Source organism: Danio rerio, chromosome 13 (genome assembly GCF_052040795.2).
Source record: "Danio rerio strain M-AB ecotype USA chromosome 13, GRCz13ab, whole genome shotgun sequence".
NCBI lineage: Eukaryota > Metazoa > Chordata > Actinopteri > Cypriniformes > Danionidae > Danio > Danio rerio.
In genome coordinates, this window is record NC_141033.1 from 9,173,099 (window position 1) to 9,193,240 (window position 20,142).

General features: G+C 36.0%; 2 protein-coding genes across 2 annotated transcripts in view; both read right to left on the reverse strand.

Moving 5' to 3' along the window:
• Window positions 1-46: 46 nt before the first annotated feature.
• calm2a (calmodulin 2a (phosphorylase kinase, delta)) lies at window positions 47-7,315 on the reverse strand. The gene is given in 6 exon segments (NM_199996.2): window positions 47-1,030; window positions 3,568-3,703; window positions 3,792-3,898; window positions 3,985-4,128; window positions 6,272-6,302; window positions 7,268-7,315. Coding segments are annotated over 6 exon segments (450 nt in total). The 5' UTR covers window positions 7,271-7,315; the 3' UTR covers window positions 47-1,001.
• Window positions 7,316-16,595: 9,280 nt separating this feature from the next.
• si:ch73-105b23.6 overlaps window positions 16,596-20,142 on the reverse strand; it is a 33,670-nt gene continuing 30,123 nt past the window's right edge. The window contains exon 21 of the mRNA XM_087278813.1: window positions 16,596-17,711. The gene's annotated coding sequence lies outside the window, so the exon portion shown is untranslated. The remainder of the gene's footprint in view (window positions 17,712-20,142) is intronic.

The window sequence follows — 20,142 nt, forward strand, 5'->3', positions numbered from 1 at the left end:
TCAAGAGTATGTACCCACAAAGGCAAGAATGACTTTAACAACAACGGTCATTCAAGAGAACTTTAATTAACTTTTGTTTAGTTTTATTGACAGAGGTCTCATCCCAGTGCTATCCTATGAATACACATAGCTTTCAGGCAATTTAAGACTCATTTTGTGACTTAAAAATGTATAGTTTCCACCATTACAATGAATATTGTAAACATGTTTGAAATCAAGATATTAAAAAACACTTCTCAGCTCTGGGATGCATAATTAACATAATTTTAATGAGAGATTGCTTTGCAAACAAAGAAACTTATCAGTATGGGTAAATTGTAAATTTTATTGGAAAACAAATATACAACTTGGAATGCACTATCCGAGGCATTGACAATGCCATTAAGCGGCTTCAAAAAAAAAAATAATAATAAAATAAAATAAAAAAAAAAGAAAGGAAGAAAAAGAAAGAACTAATGAAGTGAGTAAAACATTAAAAAGCATTGTTAGGTTCAAACAAGTTCTTGGTATAGAACAGCAGATACAAAAAGAGTTTATGTACGAGTATCTTGTAGATACACCCGTGTCTTTTTCTTTTTTTTGCAGTAGTGCAATGCTGAGAAACTTCATATATTATATACTTTGTCCATAGTCCATGCAGAGTTACATCTCTACATTGTTGCCATGCCAACGTCGCTGTTCAAAGACAACCAGCAGGCAGGTCTCCACTCTTGCTACGCATAAGGGGGGCAGACAGACGTGACGTGCAAGGTTTGGCACATCACCACCCCCTCTTCGCGGCAACAAGCACCTGATCGTGTAACCGCACCACCACTCCAAAAACACGATGACAGCAAAAAAAAAAAAGAGGGACATGAGGACTGAAGATCCTATGCAGTTTACATGCAGTTCCTTTGGACAGCCGGTAGGAAGTACGGGGAGGGGATTTGACGGTTTACAGATAAATTAAACAGAAAAAAAGGCAAATTATTTATAAAAGAGAGAGGATCTGTACAAGGCCTTCATTTCGCAGTCATCATCTGTACAAATTCTGTGGAGACATAGAACGTGTTAGTCAATTTGCAAACCAAACTTTCCAACATGAACTAAAGCATCTTGATTATTTAACCACTACTTTTTTTTTTCTCCATTGCTTCTGTAGATGTTATGGGAAACCAAATGCACAGTGAAAACTTGGTACAAAAGTATCTCTACATCAGTGGTTCCACACCTTTTTTTGCCTGACACCCCCTTTTCCCTCTGAAAAATATTGTAAGGCCCCCCTCCACATTTAATATTTTTTATTTTAATTCTTAGGTTTTGCAGGATGCAATGCCCCAAATTTCCATTGCCAATCTTAAGCCAATTGTAATCATCCGCTTTGGTTAAATTTGGATTTTTACAACCAACGCAGAGCCTGGGGAATCAGAGTGAGTGGTCCGACTCGGCCCTCTTTGATCCCACATTTAATGATATCTCGCTCGTACAATTTTGCAGTAATGCTGTGTTCACACCAGTGCGGAACGCGCGGATAAATCGTGCTATTCACGCGTAAATAGCCGCGTGAACATTAGAGTTTACTCGCTTCATTCGCGCGTCAAATTCACTTCAGAACAGACGCGGATTCGCGTGATGGGCAGGGCTTCTGTCTGCACGAAGACTCTAGCTTCATAGCTAAAGGGCTAACATGGATTTTACGAAGAAAATAACAGTGTTTATGTGCTTTATGATGACTGAAAAACAGCGTCGATACGTTTAGGGTCCTGTCTGAGCCCACAACATCCTTTCAGAGGTGCATCCAGTTCTGTGATCTCATAAACTCCTTCAGAAACTGAACCTGGATGACGGAGGCTTTCAGCGGTGCTTCTGACTGAGCCAAGCCGAGTTTGATGAACTGTTGTAAGTGAAGGCTGGAGGATTTCCCTCGGAACACCGACAACAGGTTCTACGTCACAATCACACCCCCACAAGAGCAAGCTTCTGATTGGTTTACGCGGCGCGAATGTACGCTGAAGTTCAGATTTTCGAAATCGAGAGATTCGCGCGAAACGCTCGTTAAGCGTGTCAAACGCGCAAAACGCTCAATTCGCCCGTGCAATTTGCGTCATTCGCACGTATCGCGCCGCAGGATGTCTATTCGCACGTTTGCATTGACTTAACATGTAAATCACTCACATTAATCGTCACAAACATTAATTGATAAAGGCATCTTAGGGAGTTGTTCTGATTTATCCTTATAAATTAATTTCTTTGACAATCTCTGTTGCTCATGGCAAAATCTAAAGTTTCTGCAATTGTATGCCCTTTCTTTGCTTTGGCGAATATAACAAATTTTTCCGCCACGGTGTACAATATTTTTAGAAGTTTCTTATTAATATCGGTGATGTCCCTCATCATATTTTGTCTCAATTATTTTGCCTTGTGCTCAAAAAATACTCTGGGCTTGTCGCAGTATTAGAGAGGAGTCATCTGCAAATGTCTTATCAATTTTGACGGCCTCATACATTCATTAGCAACAACTTTGGTGCAGATAATGCACTGTGGCTAGGTCAGGCACTTTTTGTTTTGAGAAAATGAAAAAAAAAAAAAAACTAGTTCAGGTAAAGCCTGGTTTAAACTTCTGCGTCAAGTCACCGGCGTGACCCACGGCGCATGCAACGTGCGTAGCTGTGCATTTATACTTCTGTGCACTGTCTCTGTTGGTCTGCATTAACACTTCCGAAACGCTAGTTGGCACTGAGGTGTTCATGTGTCTCTGTGTCGAGTTTCTTCTCTGCTGTTTTGCTTTTCCTGAACACTTCCGGGATGTACAAGTGACTCAAACTCGCTTATTTTGAGGCAGGAACTGGCGGACGTGCCACAACTTGAACTATGAGGTAAACACAAAACAAAACTTTCCATCAGGAGCTCCTTCACAAGACTCCACACTTGTAACAATCGCTACATTGGGCTCGCGTCCAGCTCGCACCATTTGCGCGGCTCTCGGTCCCGCCCAGACTCGTCAGCGCTACCAAGCCGACCAATCACAGAGCTTGCGCTACGCGTCGTTGCGACGTGTAGTTACAATTTTTGAGAGGTGCACATCAGCGACGCCGACGGCCACGGCGATGGGCTATGCGTCAGCGCCGTAGCATACGCCGGCGTTAGACGGAGAAGTATAAATCAGCCTTAACTGTCTTAGTATTTCCTGCATTTCATGTTTCCACTGTGATCTGAAATATTAGTAGATTTCTCACTTGGGTTCAGTATGCTTGGGTCATTACTATTAGGTGCTGAAGGTGAATCAGCGAGACTCTTGTCTTTTTTGTATCCATTTTTTGGTCAGTCAAGAGATAAAATTAACTAAGGCAACATAAACAGTTTCCTAATTGTCCACTGCTAATTTATTTTTATTTTTTTTTTTAAGACACAACCCCCCCAAAGAGCTCACTGACGGCCTCCTTGTGGGCGGGGACCCCCCTGTTGGGAACCACTGCTCTACATTATAATAAGCAAGCAAAATTTTGAAAGGGGGAGATTGCGCATCTTAAATAGTATTTAGGACACTGTATAACAGTGTGTTTTAAATAAACTTTAACACAAACTCACCTTCGTAGTTAACCTGTCCGTCTCCATCAATGTCTGCTTCTCGAATCATCTCATCAACTTCTTCATCAGTCAACTTCTCTCCAAGGTTTGTCATGACGTGGCGCAATTCCGCTGCGCTGATGTATCCATTCCCATCCTTCAGCATAATACCGATGTCAGTTACAACAAGACTGTGTGCCACTAGTCTGGTACAATAGTTTTACTCGCAACTGGACAAACTTTACCTTATCAAAGACACGGAATGCTTCTCTGATCTCTTCCTCGCTGTCCGTGTCTTTCATCTTCCTTGCCATCATGGTCAGGAACTCTGGGAAGTCTATCGTGCCGTTTCCTATGCAGAAAACGCAGGTGTATAAGCAAAAGCCAATATTTTTCATTCCCATTGAGTTGATTGGTGATGTATGCGGTCATCCTTACCATCAGCATCAACTTCATTTATCATGTCTTGCAGCTCAGCCTCTGTGGGATTCTGCCCAAGTGAGCGCATGACAGTACCTAACTCTTTGGTAGTAATTGTACCATCACCGTCTTTATCAAAGAGTGAGAAAGCCTCTTTGAATTCTGTAAAGAGTGACAGATGAAGACAATTGGACCTTGTGTTAACAGAGTCTCCCAAAGATAAACACACTGAACAAAAAGACACACAGAGGAACCAGTGGGGCCAGTTCCAAAGAAGGGATGCCCAAATAAACTTCTCAAATCCACCTTTAAAACATGCTCTTCAGATATTAAATGCAAACTAGTTTGAGCACAGGCATGGAGAAGTCAACATCAGTTTAAAATTGATTCAATTTACTTTATCACTAAGCCTACTGATTATTCTATAAGCAAAGTTTTGGTAACACTTTATTTTGATGGTCCATTTGAGTAATGCATCTTTTTATTATTTAAAGCCATTAAAATTTGAACATTTCAATAATAAATATACAATAAAAAAAATAAAAATCAGCAAACGAATGAATACATAAAATTAAATAAGAATAAAATACATGATAAAAATTCTAAAATCTTTTCTGGTGTCACTTTGCTTAAAATGTCCTTAAGACAGTTCATTTCATTAAAAAAAAAAGGCTTCTGTTTGAGTATTAGCATACAGTCTGCTTTAGATCTGTTGATACTGCTAAGAAACTTTGCAAGTACGTCAACTTACACTAACCCCAACCCTGACCTAAACAGTCTACTTATAATCTACTGAGAATTAGTTGGCATGTAGATGCAATATAACTAGTTCAACAAGCAGACCATCAAAATGAAGCGTTACCAAACTTTTTACCTTTAAAAAAAATGTAATAACTGTAAAACTTTGCTTTGGCTCAAAGTAAACCAAAATCTAAATGAACAAGTACAAACAAACACCTTTTCCTAACTGAAAAAAAAAAAAAAAAAGATGCATGCTGCAGAAATGTCTGAATACAGAAACATAAAAGGTTGCGAATTAAGTTTAATGTTTATCTTAAATTTAGAGATCCCTATACCTATAGACAACGATAGAAATCAACAGCAAAATTTAAGATATTAAACAGCAGTGTTCATACTCATAACAAACACAATTCAAAGAGTCACTGCACTGGGAGACTCCACATATATACACACACATGTTGCTTCACCAGTCAGTAATTACCAGATTATTATCCAGGGGACATACGAGTAGAACATGTGGCACCCCTATACTCAAACAATAGTCTACAAAAGCACAACATATCAGTCCCTCGAAGAGAAATTGGCAAGTAAAACACTACTGGCCGCAATAATGGCCAGTTCTTGCAAATCTTAAATCTTACCCTGCTTACATGTTGCCTTTGGAAACTCACTGAACAATATGAACAACTAATACTGTGACACCATTGAGCTGATATAGGATCTAGAGTGAGGAGCAGCCAGTTTGGAAACACTACTGTGACCTCATAAATTCTCCAGGGAAACACAAATTAGTGACTAGGTCTCGATGGATAAACCACTGTGACCTCACTGTCACTATGGAGACCGACCACAATGGCCTTAATGTGCTGGAGAAAATGAAAGAAATCTTTCTTTCGACAGCATTTAAAAGGCTAAACTTGCAGGCTGATCTTTGACCAGTATAAATGTCAACCTCAAAGCACCAAACAAACACACACACACACACACATATACATATATATATATATATATATATATATATATATATATATATATATATATATATATATATATATAAATAAATAATACATTTAAAACATGAGCCAATAAAATGACCAGAATCCAAAACAATGTGTTCTAACAAAAGCAGCAATATCACACTCTTAGAGCCCAAGCATCTAATGATAAGTCAATAAAACTAGTTTCTGCATTGTCGGGTCATAACTAGACCCATGCCAGTGGTCAAACAAACATTAACTTCATGCCAAAGCCACTAGGATGTTCAGTCCAACAGGGGACACACCCTTGTTCCTCAGTGCCTGCAGTTACTAACTCTCCCGAACAAGAGAAGGATGTGTTCATTGAAAACTACAATTAGCCATAGGAATTATTCATTGATTTGGTTTTAAATCCTGGTCTTAGTTGCTTCCCTCCACAACAACCCGTCCAATCATTAGGGAAAAGGTCCACAGCAAGACTCAAGGCTCGCCATAAAAGGAAATAATATAAATCCATGGAGAGGGGGGGCTGAGAAGAGGGGAAAACCATGGGAATCCACACCACCAGCCACGTGCCAATGTCTTACCGGCGATCTGCTCTTCTGTCAACTGGTCAGCCTGCAAATGAGAAAATGAAAGATGTACAATGAAAATAATAATTTCAAGCACTAGGAGATCTAATTATTTTTGGAACTGACTACTGGAAAACCTATACTGATCAACCATGCTTCTTAAACGTTAATACAGATGCAGATGATGATTTATAAATGTGGACTTTATAAATGAGACTCACTTAGATATTCATAATGTATCCTTAAAGAATACGTTCCTTTATGAGGATAATACGAGATGAAAGTAAACAGCAGGTACTTTATGCGTTCTAAAGAAATGGCAACAAGTCGGATGGTTTTGCAACAACGAGAGTGAACAAAATGTCATAATTGTCATTATGGGGTTTACTATTAGTTTGATATTAAACGCAGAAGGTGGCGCAGTGCCTCTCCACCGCTCTTAAAAGTCTTTATGCGGTTATATTCATGAGGGGAACACTAAATTAAAGGACAGACGTCCACTATGCTTTTCATACCAAAGTTAGATAACGAGCACATATTCAAAACTGAGCTCGTGCAAAAGAAATGCGCCATATTCGCAAATGAGATGCCCGTTAAAACGTTTTCGCTATCATTCAAGCTTTTCAAAGTTGATGTTTTAACATACTCACGTTGCAGAAAAAGCTAATATTTAACTGATATTTTATGCATGAAATTATTAACGTTACGCATAAAAATACACACAAAATAATACTTATTAAACCACATCACTGCCAAAACGTTACATTCAATCTATAACGTTAAGCTACATGCACGCACACACACACAATTTTATATATATATATATATATATATATATATATATATATATATATATATATATATATATATATATATATCATTCATATATTCATTATCAACGAACTGTATGCTGAATGTAACGCACATTATTGAATATAACTTACGCTGGCTACAATTATACGTGCATTTGCACCAGATAAACAGTAATGGCAATTTAACGGTTTTACTCACCATCGCGCTGTTTTAGCAGATGTATTTCCACACAGAACAACAGTCCACAGCTGGCAAACAAACAGGATGCAATCACATAGGGCTTGACGCGCCTTTAATGGTCGCTTATAAACTCCTCCCCCTGCATTTCTCCATCCGCCACCACACTTCCTTCCCTATCATAAACGTTCGTCTTACATGACTTAGTTGTGATGAATGAACGTGCGGTACAAAATACCGTAGACGTTTTAAAATAGCGATCCATTCATATTGCTAAGATATGGTATATGCAGGAAAGAGGAACCTGTTATAGTGGAACTATCAAACCAGCGGAGACATACATTCTGCTAAAATGTGATGCGTCAAACGCAGAACTGTGCGTTATGGCTAAGGAAAACTGCTTCTGATTGGTCTATTTGTACCCGCAATGCGTCACTCGCTACGATCCGAGTAGAGCTGCATTCCCGGTCAGACTCACTCACTACACATCAGGGTTAGAAATTAACCAGGGCTCGTGGCAAGAATGCAATAGAAAGTGACGAATTTTATCAACTATTTAGGATTTTAAGGCAAAAATATGCCCATCTACTGCAGTCTCCATTTGTAAATATTTTATTTAATTTGATATAGACTTTTTTATTGTATAGGCTGTTTAGTTTTAATTGAAAACTGACATGATAAAGCCTATACATAGTAGTTTATATATATATATATATATATATATATATATATATATATATATATATATATATATATATATATATATATATATATATAAATACTAGTATTTTGTGATGATATGCATTAAGCATTAGGTGATCAAGAAGTAGGCTAAATGTTGTCTTTTTGATGATGATGATGATGATGATGATGTGATGCCACCTTAGCAAATAGGCTTGAAAAAATGACCTTATTCTTGAGCAATTAATTAATACTTGATAGCCAACGCATTCAGCACTGTGAGAACCAATATAAAACCAATAGTTTTAATTATATGATCTGTAAACCCATTGAAGCCACTAATCTGAATATGTTAAAACAACAATAAACAGAAAGATAACTAAATTCAGAGACGGAGCGAAATTTCAATGCGATCAGCAAAATAAAACAAATGAGTGACCCATCCCACTAATTTAACAGAATTTGACCATTAGTTTTGCAGTGAAATCCACTAATATCTTTATCTGATTTTTTTGGCATGGCTGGCCTATGAATAGAGGTAAAGTTACCTCTAAAGTTATGTTTTATACTGGCATATTCATTCAGTGACAACTTGTGACACACTCCCTATATTGTTTACCACAGCACTTTGAATATTCGGTCTGAACCTACAAGTATGACTTGAAAACAACCTTAACACTTTTTTTTTTGACTGTGAACAATGTTGTACTTTGATAGTCATTGGCTGCTTATATGATTTTGCTATTTAGAGTTTGCAAATAATACTTTTATGAAATTATATTATTAAGGGGAAAGTCCAAAAGTACCAATATAAAACCAACTTTACCTCTATGTCCTTTGGCAAGCTTTACAGAATGGCTGCCTTGATGTGAAATTTGGCTTTACACCAAGTAGTTAGTAGTATATAAGACTAATAGCTCCTCATAACAAGTTATAACCCTGTGACTGATAGAGGTAAAGTTGGTTTTATATTCAGATATTCAGACATTCTCCTTAATAACATAATTTCAGAAAAGTATTATTTGCAAATTCTAAATAGAAAAATCATATTAGCAGCCAGTGATCATCAAAGTACAACATTGTTCACAGTCAATTAGATAGTGTTAATGCTGTTTTGAAGTCATGCTTGCATGCTATTTCCGATCGCATATTCAAAGTAACATGGTAAACACATTATAGAGACTTCTAAATGAACAAATGTGCTAATATAAAACCAACTATGACTGATAGTGACTAATTTCTGTGTATTTTGTGCATGCAATGAATAATCAGTTGTGACAGGCTCATCAAGCGATGTGTCAGATGTGGCATAAGGTTTATGAACACACGAGCAGCAGTAGAGACCTGCTTGCTCTCACTGAATGCATGGGAGTATCTGATTTACCTGTTTCTCTATGCTTGGCTACCTGGTTCTGTCTTTCCCGCTGGCCACCTGTCTCTGGACTACCAAGTGAAGTTGCAGGTGGGAGAGAGGAAACTAGGATCAGTTTGAAGACTCATTCGCTAGTCCTTGTAGCTACATAAGAGGTTTTGAAAAATGTCAAATGGGTTTTTGGTTGACAAAATGAAAGTCAATTTTGTTCTTCCATCAATTCCACAGAATGGCAGAGTAGTTATTTAAAATTTAAATTTTTGTTATAAATTAAATATGTTATTAAATATATAATTACATATATATATATATAAATATATATATATATATATATATATATATATATATATATATATATATATATATATATATATATATATATATATATATATATATAATTAAATAAAGGCAAACAGATTTAGAACAAAATTAGATTATTAAATCCAGTGAATTTAGGGTAAACTGTCACTGAATGTGTTTCCAATTGGCATTATTTATGTGAAATTGAGTCATAAATTGATGCAAACATTCTCACACACAATTAGGAAACTCACCAGCCATATAGCTGTATGTAGAAACACACAGATGCACACGCAGACACAATATTTAGAGATCCTTATAAGTGACAGTGTCCACTTGTGACTTGTCTCGTCTCGACTAGTCTTTAACACCGTGTCTATTGTCTATTCATTCAAATCTGCTTTTCTACACTGGGATTGCAGCTCATAGAGATTATGCAATTACAGCATGCTAATTCATAATAGAATCATGCTAGTAACATGCTAATTCATGCTAACAATATGCTAATAGAATCATGCTAACAACATGCTAATCCATGCTAGAATCATGCTAACAACATGTTCGATTTATGATAACAACATGCTAATCCATGCTAGAATCATGCTAACAACATGCTAATTCATGTTCAAATTATGATAACAACATGCTAATTCATGTTGGAATCATGCTAACAACATGATAACTCATGCTAGAATCAGGCTAGTTACATGCAATTCATTCAATCAATATTTAGAGATCCTTATAAGTGACAGTGTCCACTTGTGACTTGTCTCGTCTCGACTGCCTAGTCTTCGACACAGTGTCTATTGTCTATTCATTCAAATCTGCATTTCTGCACTGGGATTGCAGCTCATAGAGATTATGCAATTAAAGCATGCTAATTCACAATCTGCTTGTTAAGTGGTGACGTGTTTGTGATGTATGTAATACTGTTTCCGGGTCCAAGCCGCCACTCATTTGAGTGGAGAAATCATTTGTTTATGATCACGTTTTATTCCAATCACAAATTAAAGTTAATTTTATATAAAATCATATTGTACACAACAATCTCTGGGCTTGCTGCATAACAAATACCAAAAATGTAACAATTTATAAAAAAATAATCACTTTCTGGCCATCGGATATTGGGCATGGACATATGGGACCGTGATTTTCGAAAGCCTTAAATCGCTTTGTAAACGTTTATTATTACCATTTCATGAGTCTCCCCATTCAGTTGAATAGAGCGATTGGACCCGGAAGCCGCTTCGCGTGACGTCACACTTAACAAGCAGATGGAATCCTGCTAGTAACATGCTAATTCATGCTAGTAATATGATAATTCATGATAGAATCATGCTAACAACATGCTAATCCATGCTAGAATCATGCTAACAACATGCTAATTCATGTTCCAATTATGATAACATGCTAATTCATGTTGGAATCATGCTAACAACATGATAACTCGTGCTAGAATCAGGCTAGTTACATGCAATTCATTATCTCAATATTTAGAGATCCTTATAAGTGACAGTGTCCACTTGTGACTTGTCTTGTCTCGACTGCCTAGTCTTCAACACAGTGTCTATTGTCTATTCATTCAAATCTGCTTTTCTACACTGGGATTGCAGCTCATAGAGATTATGCAACAAAGAAAAAAGAAAAATCAAGAGGGAGATAAACTAGATTCTGACTGAGCATGAATACATAGTAGTGAAAAAGGACAAACAAACAAGTTTGTGAAAATGGCTGCATGCTAACATGTTCTACAAAAGATTTTGTGTATGTCCGTTGTCAATGAAATCCATTTTTTCACTAAAGCAATCTGAGATCTTTATATTTTTAAAGATCTTTCCAGGCGACGCAGTAGGTAGTGCTGTCGCCTCACAGCAAGAAGGTCGCTGGTTCGAGCCTCGGCTGGCTCAGTTAGCTTTTCAGTGTGGAGTTTGCATGTTCTCCCTGCGTTCGCGTAGGTTTCCTCAGAGTGCTCAGGTTTCCCCAACAGTCCAAAGACATGTGGAACAGGTAAATTGGGTAGGCTAAATTGTCTGTAGTGTATGTGTGTGAATGAGTGTGTGTGGATATTACCCAGAGATGGGTTGCACCTGCATAAAAACGTGCTGGATAAGTTGGTGGTTCGTTCCACTGTGGCGACCCTGTATTAATAAAGGAACTAAGCCGAAAAGAAAGTGAATGAATAAATGAATAAAGATCTTTCCATTGCTGCATGCTTTGAATGTGAACTTGCAGCTAATTAAAAAAGTCCAACATGTCAGCAAACACATGTCTGTGATTCATTTAAATTAAGTAGAACATAAAATAAACGTATTCATGGTTTAATTATTCACATTAAGACCAACTCCATGCGTTAATAAAATATAAATCTGAAGTAAAAAATATAAAAACTGAAGTGGTTTCACGCACCATTTGTTTAACTATAGTCCTTACTTTCTAAAGACAAATTTAATTACAAAAAAAAAAGATGCTTTTGAGGGCAATATAGTCACGAAGGAGCCAATTGTAGGTGTTAAGAATTCCTATCCTAGTTTATTTTGAGTTAATGTGGAAGTATGCGCTGAGCATGTTTACACATAAACCTAGATGACGTGTTTGCCCTACAATAGTTTTGGGTATGAGCGATTATACCATATGTGGGCTGAAGTGTGAAGGCAAGGCGTCTATGTATATACTTTACTCATCTCAATGTGTTGTTCTCCTGAAATGATTCACTCTTCCATATTTTTACAAGCCCATTTATCTCAGAAGTTTTTGTTTCTTCTAAGGTAAGGCCTTATTTGTGGCGACCCTGTATTAATAAATTAACCACTTACAATGGTATGATTCATTCTTAAATTAGGGGGGGTGGTCAAATGTATATTTATATTATCTATTATCTTTATTATACATATTATTATTTAACATATACAGTTTAAGTCAGAATTATCAGCCGCACTTTGAGTTTTGTTTTCTTTTTTTAAATATTTCCCAAATGATGTTTAACCAGTTAAACTCTGCTGTTATTTTGGAATTTCCGCCTGGATTTTGCCTTCTCAAATTTAGAAGCTTCCCAAATCCACATGCAGAGGTGTAAATGCAAAAATTTGGTATCATTTTAAAGAAAGCCCTTTGAGTTTTCATAAAACACTATTGAAAGTGTTTAAAATAACTGTATATGTTGTCTGTGTTATAATAAACACCTAAAAAGAGGCGCTTTTTGCATTTTTTTTTAATTTATTAGTATTGTATATTTTTTTTAAAGTGAACCTTTTAGGTTTTGTGTGGTCTAGCTTGATGTAATTAATTTTGGTGGTTCCTGCACATGTCTGTAATCATTGGAAAAAAGAAAAATGTCTCTACCATAATCTATGCAAAAGTTATTGTATTCCAACTGATGAGAGGTGCTATACAAGCCACAGGGATCGCTCATTGTTTTCATATTTCACTATTCTTTTGTTTGATCAAACATAATAAACTGTGTTTGGACCACGTCAGACATATAAAAGGATTACTTATGCACATAACCTCAAAAACAGAGGAGAAATGGCCCTGAACCGCACAGCATAAGGTATGAGATGACAGCTGTCTGTGCTATCTGGGGCTGCTTATTGATCATAAATGTATTGTTTTCACTTCTGCACCATGGAAACTTAGCAATTCATTCGGCAACTGTTTGATATATGAATATAATTCAGTAAAAAAGAACGCTAGAACTGTATGAGCACCAGCAAGAGCTTTTATTTGAGCTATAACTTGTACATGTGTCATATATGAACCATATGAAAAATACCGGGTCCGCAGAGTTTAACGGGTTAACAGAGCAAGGAAATTTTCACAGTATGTCTGATAATACTTTTTCTTATTTGTGAAAGTCTTATTTGTTTTATTTCGGCTAGAATAAAAGCAGTTATTAAATTTTTAAACACCATTTTAAGGTCAAAATTATTAGCCCCTTTAAGCTATATTTTTTCTGATAGTCTACAGAACAAACCATCGTTACACAATAACTTGCCTAATTACCCTAACCTGCCTAGTTAACCTAATTAACCTAATTAAGCCTTTAAATGTCAGTATAACCTGTATAGAAGTGTCTTGAAAAACATCTAGTCAAATATTATGTTTTGTCATCATGACAAAGATAAAATAAAATAGCTATTAAAAGTGAGTTATTAAAACTATTATGTTTAGAAATGTGATGAAAAAAAATCTACTCTCCGTTAAACAAAAATTGGGGAAAAAATAAACAGGGGGGCGAATAATTCTGACTTCAACTGTATATAAGAACAATCTATTTCTCACCATTTAAAGGGATCCAGTGGCTGCCATCTGCTCGGATGATTTAATTAATTAGTTTGATCTCCTATTGCACTTTGTATCTCCAAATTCATCATGTTAGTTAAATTATGACCGTGTATTACATTAACTACATCATATTAAAATTACTTTGTACAACATATCTACAATTTAATTAAAATAAATGAATAAATTGCTACAGTATGTCAACAAGTTCAATGAAAGTAAATTCTTAATTTTGGGCATACTTCTTTTTTTTGTAAACAGGGCTCTACAAAAACACGTACTTCTGTCATTAGTATATGCCAGTGTTAAAGTATTATATTTGTGTCATTAATATGCCAGTGTTAGTTCCAAAAAATGCACCCCTGCCAGATTATGCTTCTTCTTCTTCTTCTTTGGCTTTAGTCCCATATGGTTGCGGGGTCGGCTCTTTTGGAACAAGTCCTCCATTTAGATTTGTCCATATGATAACGACTTTTTTTACACCTTCTGGCCGGCCTGTCGTCTGGGCCTGTCACCCTCATACAGTACGGACAATTTAGCCTACCCAATTCACCTGCAGCATGTCTTTGAATCCCCCCCCCCGCCAGATTATGCATGGTTGAGATTTAGCTATTAGGTAGCAAATTCAGATGCATCATTTGACATGGGCGCATTTTAAAGCACATTACACCGCCTCAGAAGTCAAAAGTTGTGTGTCAGTGCCATTAAGCTCTTGTGTGGCAAATAGTGACATGGGTTGGTTAATACAGCAGAAGGACATTAACCTCAAGTTCAGTGAAGATTTACAGCCAGATGTTGTTGTATTCATGCAGTTTCTTAACGGTTACACTTAGACTGAAAAGCCGTATTCAACATTACTCAGAGCCCAACTCTGGATTAAATTGCTTGGCAAAAACCAAGCTTGCAGAAATTACGTAAATGGGCACATCAGGCCGGAGCATGAAAGAGCTTACTTCACATCCTAAACTTTATAGTTTTATGGCTGGGAGATAAAAGCTGCCAAAGTGCAGAGTCCAAAGGCATCAAGACTGATAGCTATTTACTGTAACAGTTAAAATGCTCCAGATTCACTTTATGCCATTTATGTCACTACAAATAGAAAAATTTATTTTATTAGACAATTTACTTCTCATCTAAATGAAAAGACCCATTAACCTTAGAAGATAGAACATACTGAGAAACTTTACACATCTTTCAAGCTATGTGACATATTTGCATGTAAACCATCTCTTTTTTAGTAAAGTAAGAAGTTTATATTGTGTGTGTGGTCACCCTGATGCTGTATAAAAAGACTATCATACTTTAAAATATCAAGTTGAAACATGATGACAATAGCACACTTCTCAAAAGTATATTTACAAGCATTATAAAATTTCAAGTCAAATGGAAGTCATACACAGGCCAGTAGCCAGCCATTTGTAAGGTGTGGATCTTTTGTCTCAAAAAGTGGACCTTTTTGCAGTTATTCACCTCATTTTTTATTAAATTATGAGGTTTAAATTTTCCTCAGTTAGAATTTGGCCATTTTAATAATAAATAAGCAATAATAATGTAGAGCTTTACACTTTTTAAGGATTTTTCTAAAAAAAGTTAAATCAAAAATTTATGTATAACAATAGCCTGATTAGTATTAAAATTTACTTTAATAAGGGCCATCTTTGATGCTTCACACCTTTTTATTGATAATTGTTTGTTTCACGAATATGCAGGGGCGCCCCCAAGGGGTGGCCAACTCTGGCCCTGTGTCCACCCCAATATGATTTTGCTGTTGATAATATTAATTTAAATGTACTTACGTAAATTCACAATATTTAATAAATAAATAAACAGCAGCCACTAAATTATTGTGGATTGATTGATGCCACTGACGTTGCTGATTCACTGCCCCTTCCCCCTCCCCAATCATTGTTGACAGCACCTTCAATAGACAGCAATAGCAATTTAATATTTATGGTACATCAATACAAGAAGCTGTATTAATATTATCATGGCTTAAAAAGGAATAAGGATAAATTATATTATTAGGGTCTGTATAGTGAGTGTGTGTGTGTATATAGTAATGCCTTTTGTTCAGTTTTTCACTTATTTGTTTTATTAATTAATTAATTTTTATTTATTTTAGACATACTGTATGCTGTAAATAAAAAATTTTTATTTCTTTTTAAATACTTCCCAAATGATGTTTAACAGAGCAAGGAAATGTTCACAGTATGTCTGATAATATTTTTTTCTTCTAGGTAAAGTCTTATTTGTTTTGTTTTGGCTAGAATAAAAGCAGTTTTTAATTTTTTTTTTAATCCATTTTAGGGACAAAATTATTAGCCCCTTTAAGCTATGTTTTTTCTTTATAATCTACAGAACAATCTACTGTTATACAATAACTTGCTTTATTACCCTAACCAGCCTAGTTAACCTAATTAACCTATTTAAACATTTAAATGTCACTTTAAACTGTAAGTGTCTTGAAAAATATCTAGTAAAATATTATTTACTGTCATCATGGCAAAGAGAAAAGAAATCAGTTATTAGAGATGAGTTATTAAAACTATTATGATTAGAAATGTGTTGAAAAAAAATCTTCTCCCAGTTAAATAGAAATTTGGGGAAAAAAATAAACAAGCAGTCTAATAATAAGGGGGGGGGGGCGCTAATAATTCTGACTTCAACTGTGTGTGTGTGTGTATATATATATATATATAAATATAATTCATTTTTTTTGTGCCGCCTCCACCTGCCAGATTTGGTGTGGCCTCTTTTGGCCACCCCTAAGAAAACGTTCTGGGGGTTCCACTGCAAATAAGGTCCATGATATAATTTTTTTTCCTTCTATTTAACAGCAAAACAGGTCAGTGGTGAAAGATGACTTGACTTTCGTCAGATTGTATGTTGTCTTGCACAGATGTTGGATTCATGTAATTGAATATAATTCAATTCAAGTCATATAATTGTTTGAATTGGCCAAAACTAATAAGTCAGGACAGCCAACAGAGCATTCTGCTTGATCCTAAAGCCTTTCTTTGATGGGTTATTTTCACAATTTATGATGGAATAGCAGTCGAAATGATTTCATGTATGGGACTTTTGTCAGTGGGGGGTGGGGTCTTTTAAACCACCCGAACGCCCCCGGCTAAAGGCCTGATACATGAGGGTGGGTTGGTCAGAGAAGAACTGTTCCCAAGCAAGTTTTCCCTCTTTTTCTGTCACCTTGTGGAGTTTGGATTCCTACGGTCACAATTTGGCTTGCGTAGCTGGGAATGGTAGGGCTTCCCTAAAGCTAAATCACATCCTTTAACAGTGACATTCGCATTGAACTAAGATGAATCTTGACACAAAGTGAAAACAGCGCTCATTTCCGTTGAACTGATGAATCTCTGTGAAGCTGCTTTGACACAACCTACAATGTGTAAAGTGCAATGTATGAAGGGACTTTACATTTTTATTCTGGCAGAATCCATTCGTGAAGACAAAAGGAGTGTGTTAGCTGAAGAAGTTCTCTAAGAGATTTGCAAGATGATTTGCAAGGAAAATAGAGAAAAAATAAAGCCACGAAGGGCTGATGGGGGAAACTATTCAAACAGTCTATGATAATAATCATTGTATAGGGACAAAAATAAGGATGGTTAAGAGAGGAGGTATAATATAAAGGACGGAAGAAATTAAAGTGTAAATGTGGCTACTCCCCTGCCCTTGACCCATTCTCCTGATGTGGGTCTTCCTCTGCAGTGCAGGGCTGCACACAACTCTGATGATCTCATCCTGCAGGAGCCACCACACACACTGCATAGGGAGAAGTGTAGGTATCTAGCCAGAGCCTCTTGTGATTGACTGCCTGCCCTAAACATCACAGAAACACATTGCTGCCACCAAGGGGTAAACTGTTTATACTACACTTTTACGTCACCAATTGTTAACACCTCTGTTGTACAGCCACTTACTTTACATTGGGGGAAAAAAATGACACATACAGTTGAAGTCAGAATTATTTGCGCCCCTTTGAATTTTTTTCTTTATTAAAATATTTCCCAAATGATGTTTAACAGAGCAAGGAAATGTTCACAATATGCCTGATAATATTTTTTCTTCTGGAGAAAGTCTTATTTGTTTAATTTCGGCTAGAATAAAAGCAGTTTTTAATTTTTTTAAAAACATTTTAGGGTCAAAATTATTAGCCCCTTTAAGCAATTTTTTTTCGAGAGTCTACCGAACAAACCATCAATATAATGTATAATATCTTGCCTAATTAACCTAGTTAAGCCTTTAAATGTCACTTTAAGCTGTATAGAAAAATATATAGTCAAATATTATTTACTGTCATCATGGCAAAGATAAATTAGTTATTAATTAATTAGTTGTTAGTTTTTAACACTATTATGTTTAGAAATTCATTCATTCATTTACTTTTTGGCTTAGTCCCTTTAATAATCCAGGGTTGCCACAGCGGAACGAATCGCCAACTTATCCAGCAGATGTTTTATGCAGCGGATGCCCTTCCAGCTGCAACCCATCTCTGGGAAACATCCATACACACTCATTCACACTCGTACACTACAGACAACTTAGCCTACCCAATTCACCTGTACTGCATGTCTTTGGACTGTGGGAGAAACCGGAGCACCCGAAGGAAACCCCAGCGAACGCGGGGAGAACATGCAAACTCCACACAGAAAATGCCAACTGACATTAGAAATGTGTTAGAGGAAAATCTTCTCTCTCTTAAACAGAAATTGAGGAAAAAATAAACAGGGGTGCTAATAATTCTGACTTCAACTGTATATACATACAATTGAGTGTTGGATGTTTCCTTGCTAAATTTGACCAGCCTAGTGGCCAACCTTCATTGAGTGCAGAGTAATAGCACAGTTGTGCTTAAAATGCAATGCACACAACATTATGGGTGACATTGCATACACTGTAAAAAATTGCTGTTAAAAAACGGTCAGATTCTACGGTAAAATAATGTTTTTTCACTAAAACAGTAATATTCTGTTAAAACAGTGCTTTCTGGGTAACATTTTTGTTTTCGAGAAAGTAACCAACTGCAGAAAACTGTGAGCTAACAGAGTTCAGATTCGATGTTTTGAAGTCTGTGTTTAAAATCACACTTTGTGTCCTTGTTCACTATTTCATACACTAGTTAACTAATATAGTTCACCTGACAGTTAATGAACACTAATGAGTGAATTCAGACACTGATGAACACCTGCTGTTAATAATTACAATTACTGAAGAAAATAAACAAGAAACACAAACAGTGACTTGAGTTACAACATTAAATAAAATAAAACAGCTTCAGTCTCAGCAGAGGATCATTAAACAACTCCACAAACAACAGGGGACACACTTATTACTGACTGATTTGACTTCCATACTATTTACATTGAGATTCAACAGAAATTAAGGTGTTTTTTGTGTCACCGTAATGGAGTGAGGGGCTGGTTTAGTTGGGCTCTTCACCCTTGAACTCATTTAAGAAGACTTTCCAACTGCTGTAATACAGAGTTTACAAAATGTTTGTACTATAGCAATAAAGTTGGGAAGTCAATAAATAAAGAAATCTGTTTGTCTGAAATTAGTTCTGATAAATGTTTTGGTATAAATATCGTTGAAGGGCATTATGCAATAGATTTTATGCTTAGTTGCAGGTATTAATTTAATTAATGAGAAGTGGAAACAGAAAAGATACCTCCGTAATTACTTAACAGTTAAGAAATAACATACAAAAACAGTTCAGTTATGACAAATACACACTCAGACCTCATGAATCTGACCTTGTATCTCAACAATGGTAACATCTCAAATGTTTCATGCTGCAATGCATGCTGGGAGTGGCACTGTACAAATATCCCAGCATGCATTGCGGTATAAATAAATGTTGTATAATGGTCTAACGGTTTTCTTTATTTGTGTTTGATTCTGCTTTTGTTTATGTTTAGACTTTCAGTTGCCTGTTTGTGAGTTAAACTGTTAATTTTGTTAAATTTGTTGTCACCATTATTGAGGTTCATAAGCTGATTATTGATGTCTCTTTGAGTGCGATTTACACCATAGAGCAGTGTTATTGTCCAAGATATTCTTAAAAACTTACAGAAATCATTGCCATATATATACATATAATGTATAACAATAGATTTAACATTGAATAGGAGCAGTAAATTTTATTATACTAAATGAGAACAGACTCTGCCATTTATTAGCAACATGAACATCACCAGATCTTATTTAGGTTTTTGGCTGGCTTGCCTCAACAAAGGAGCTTTTTAAACAA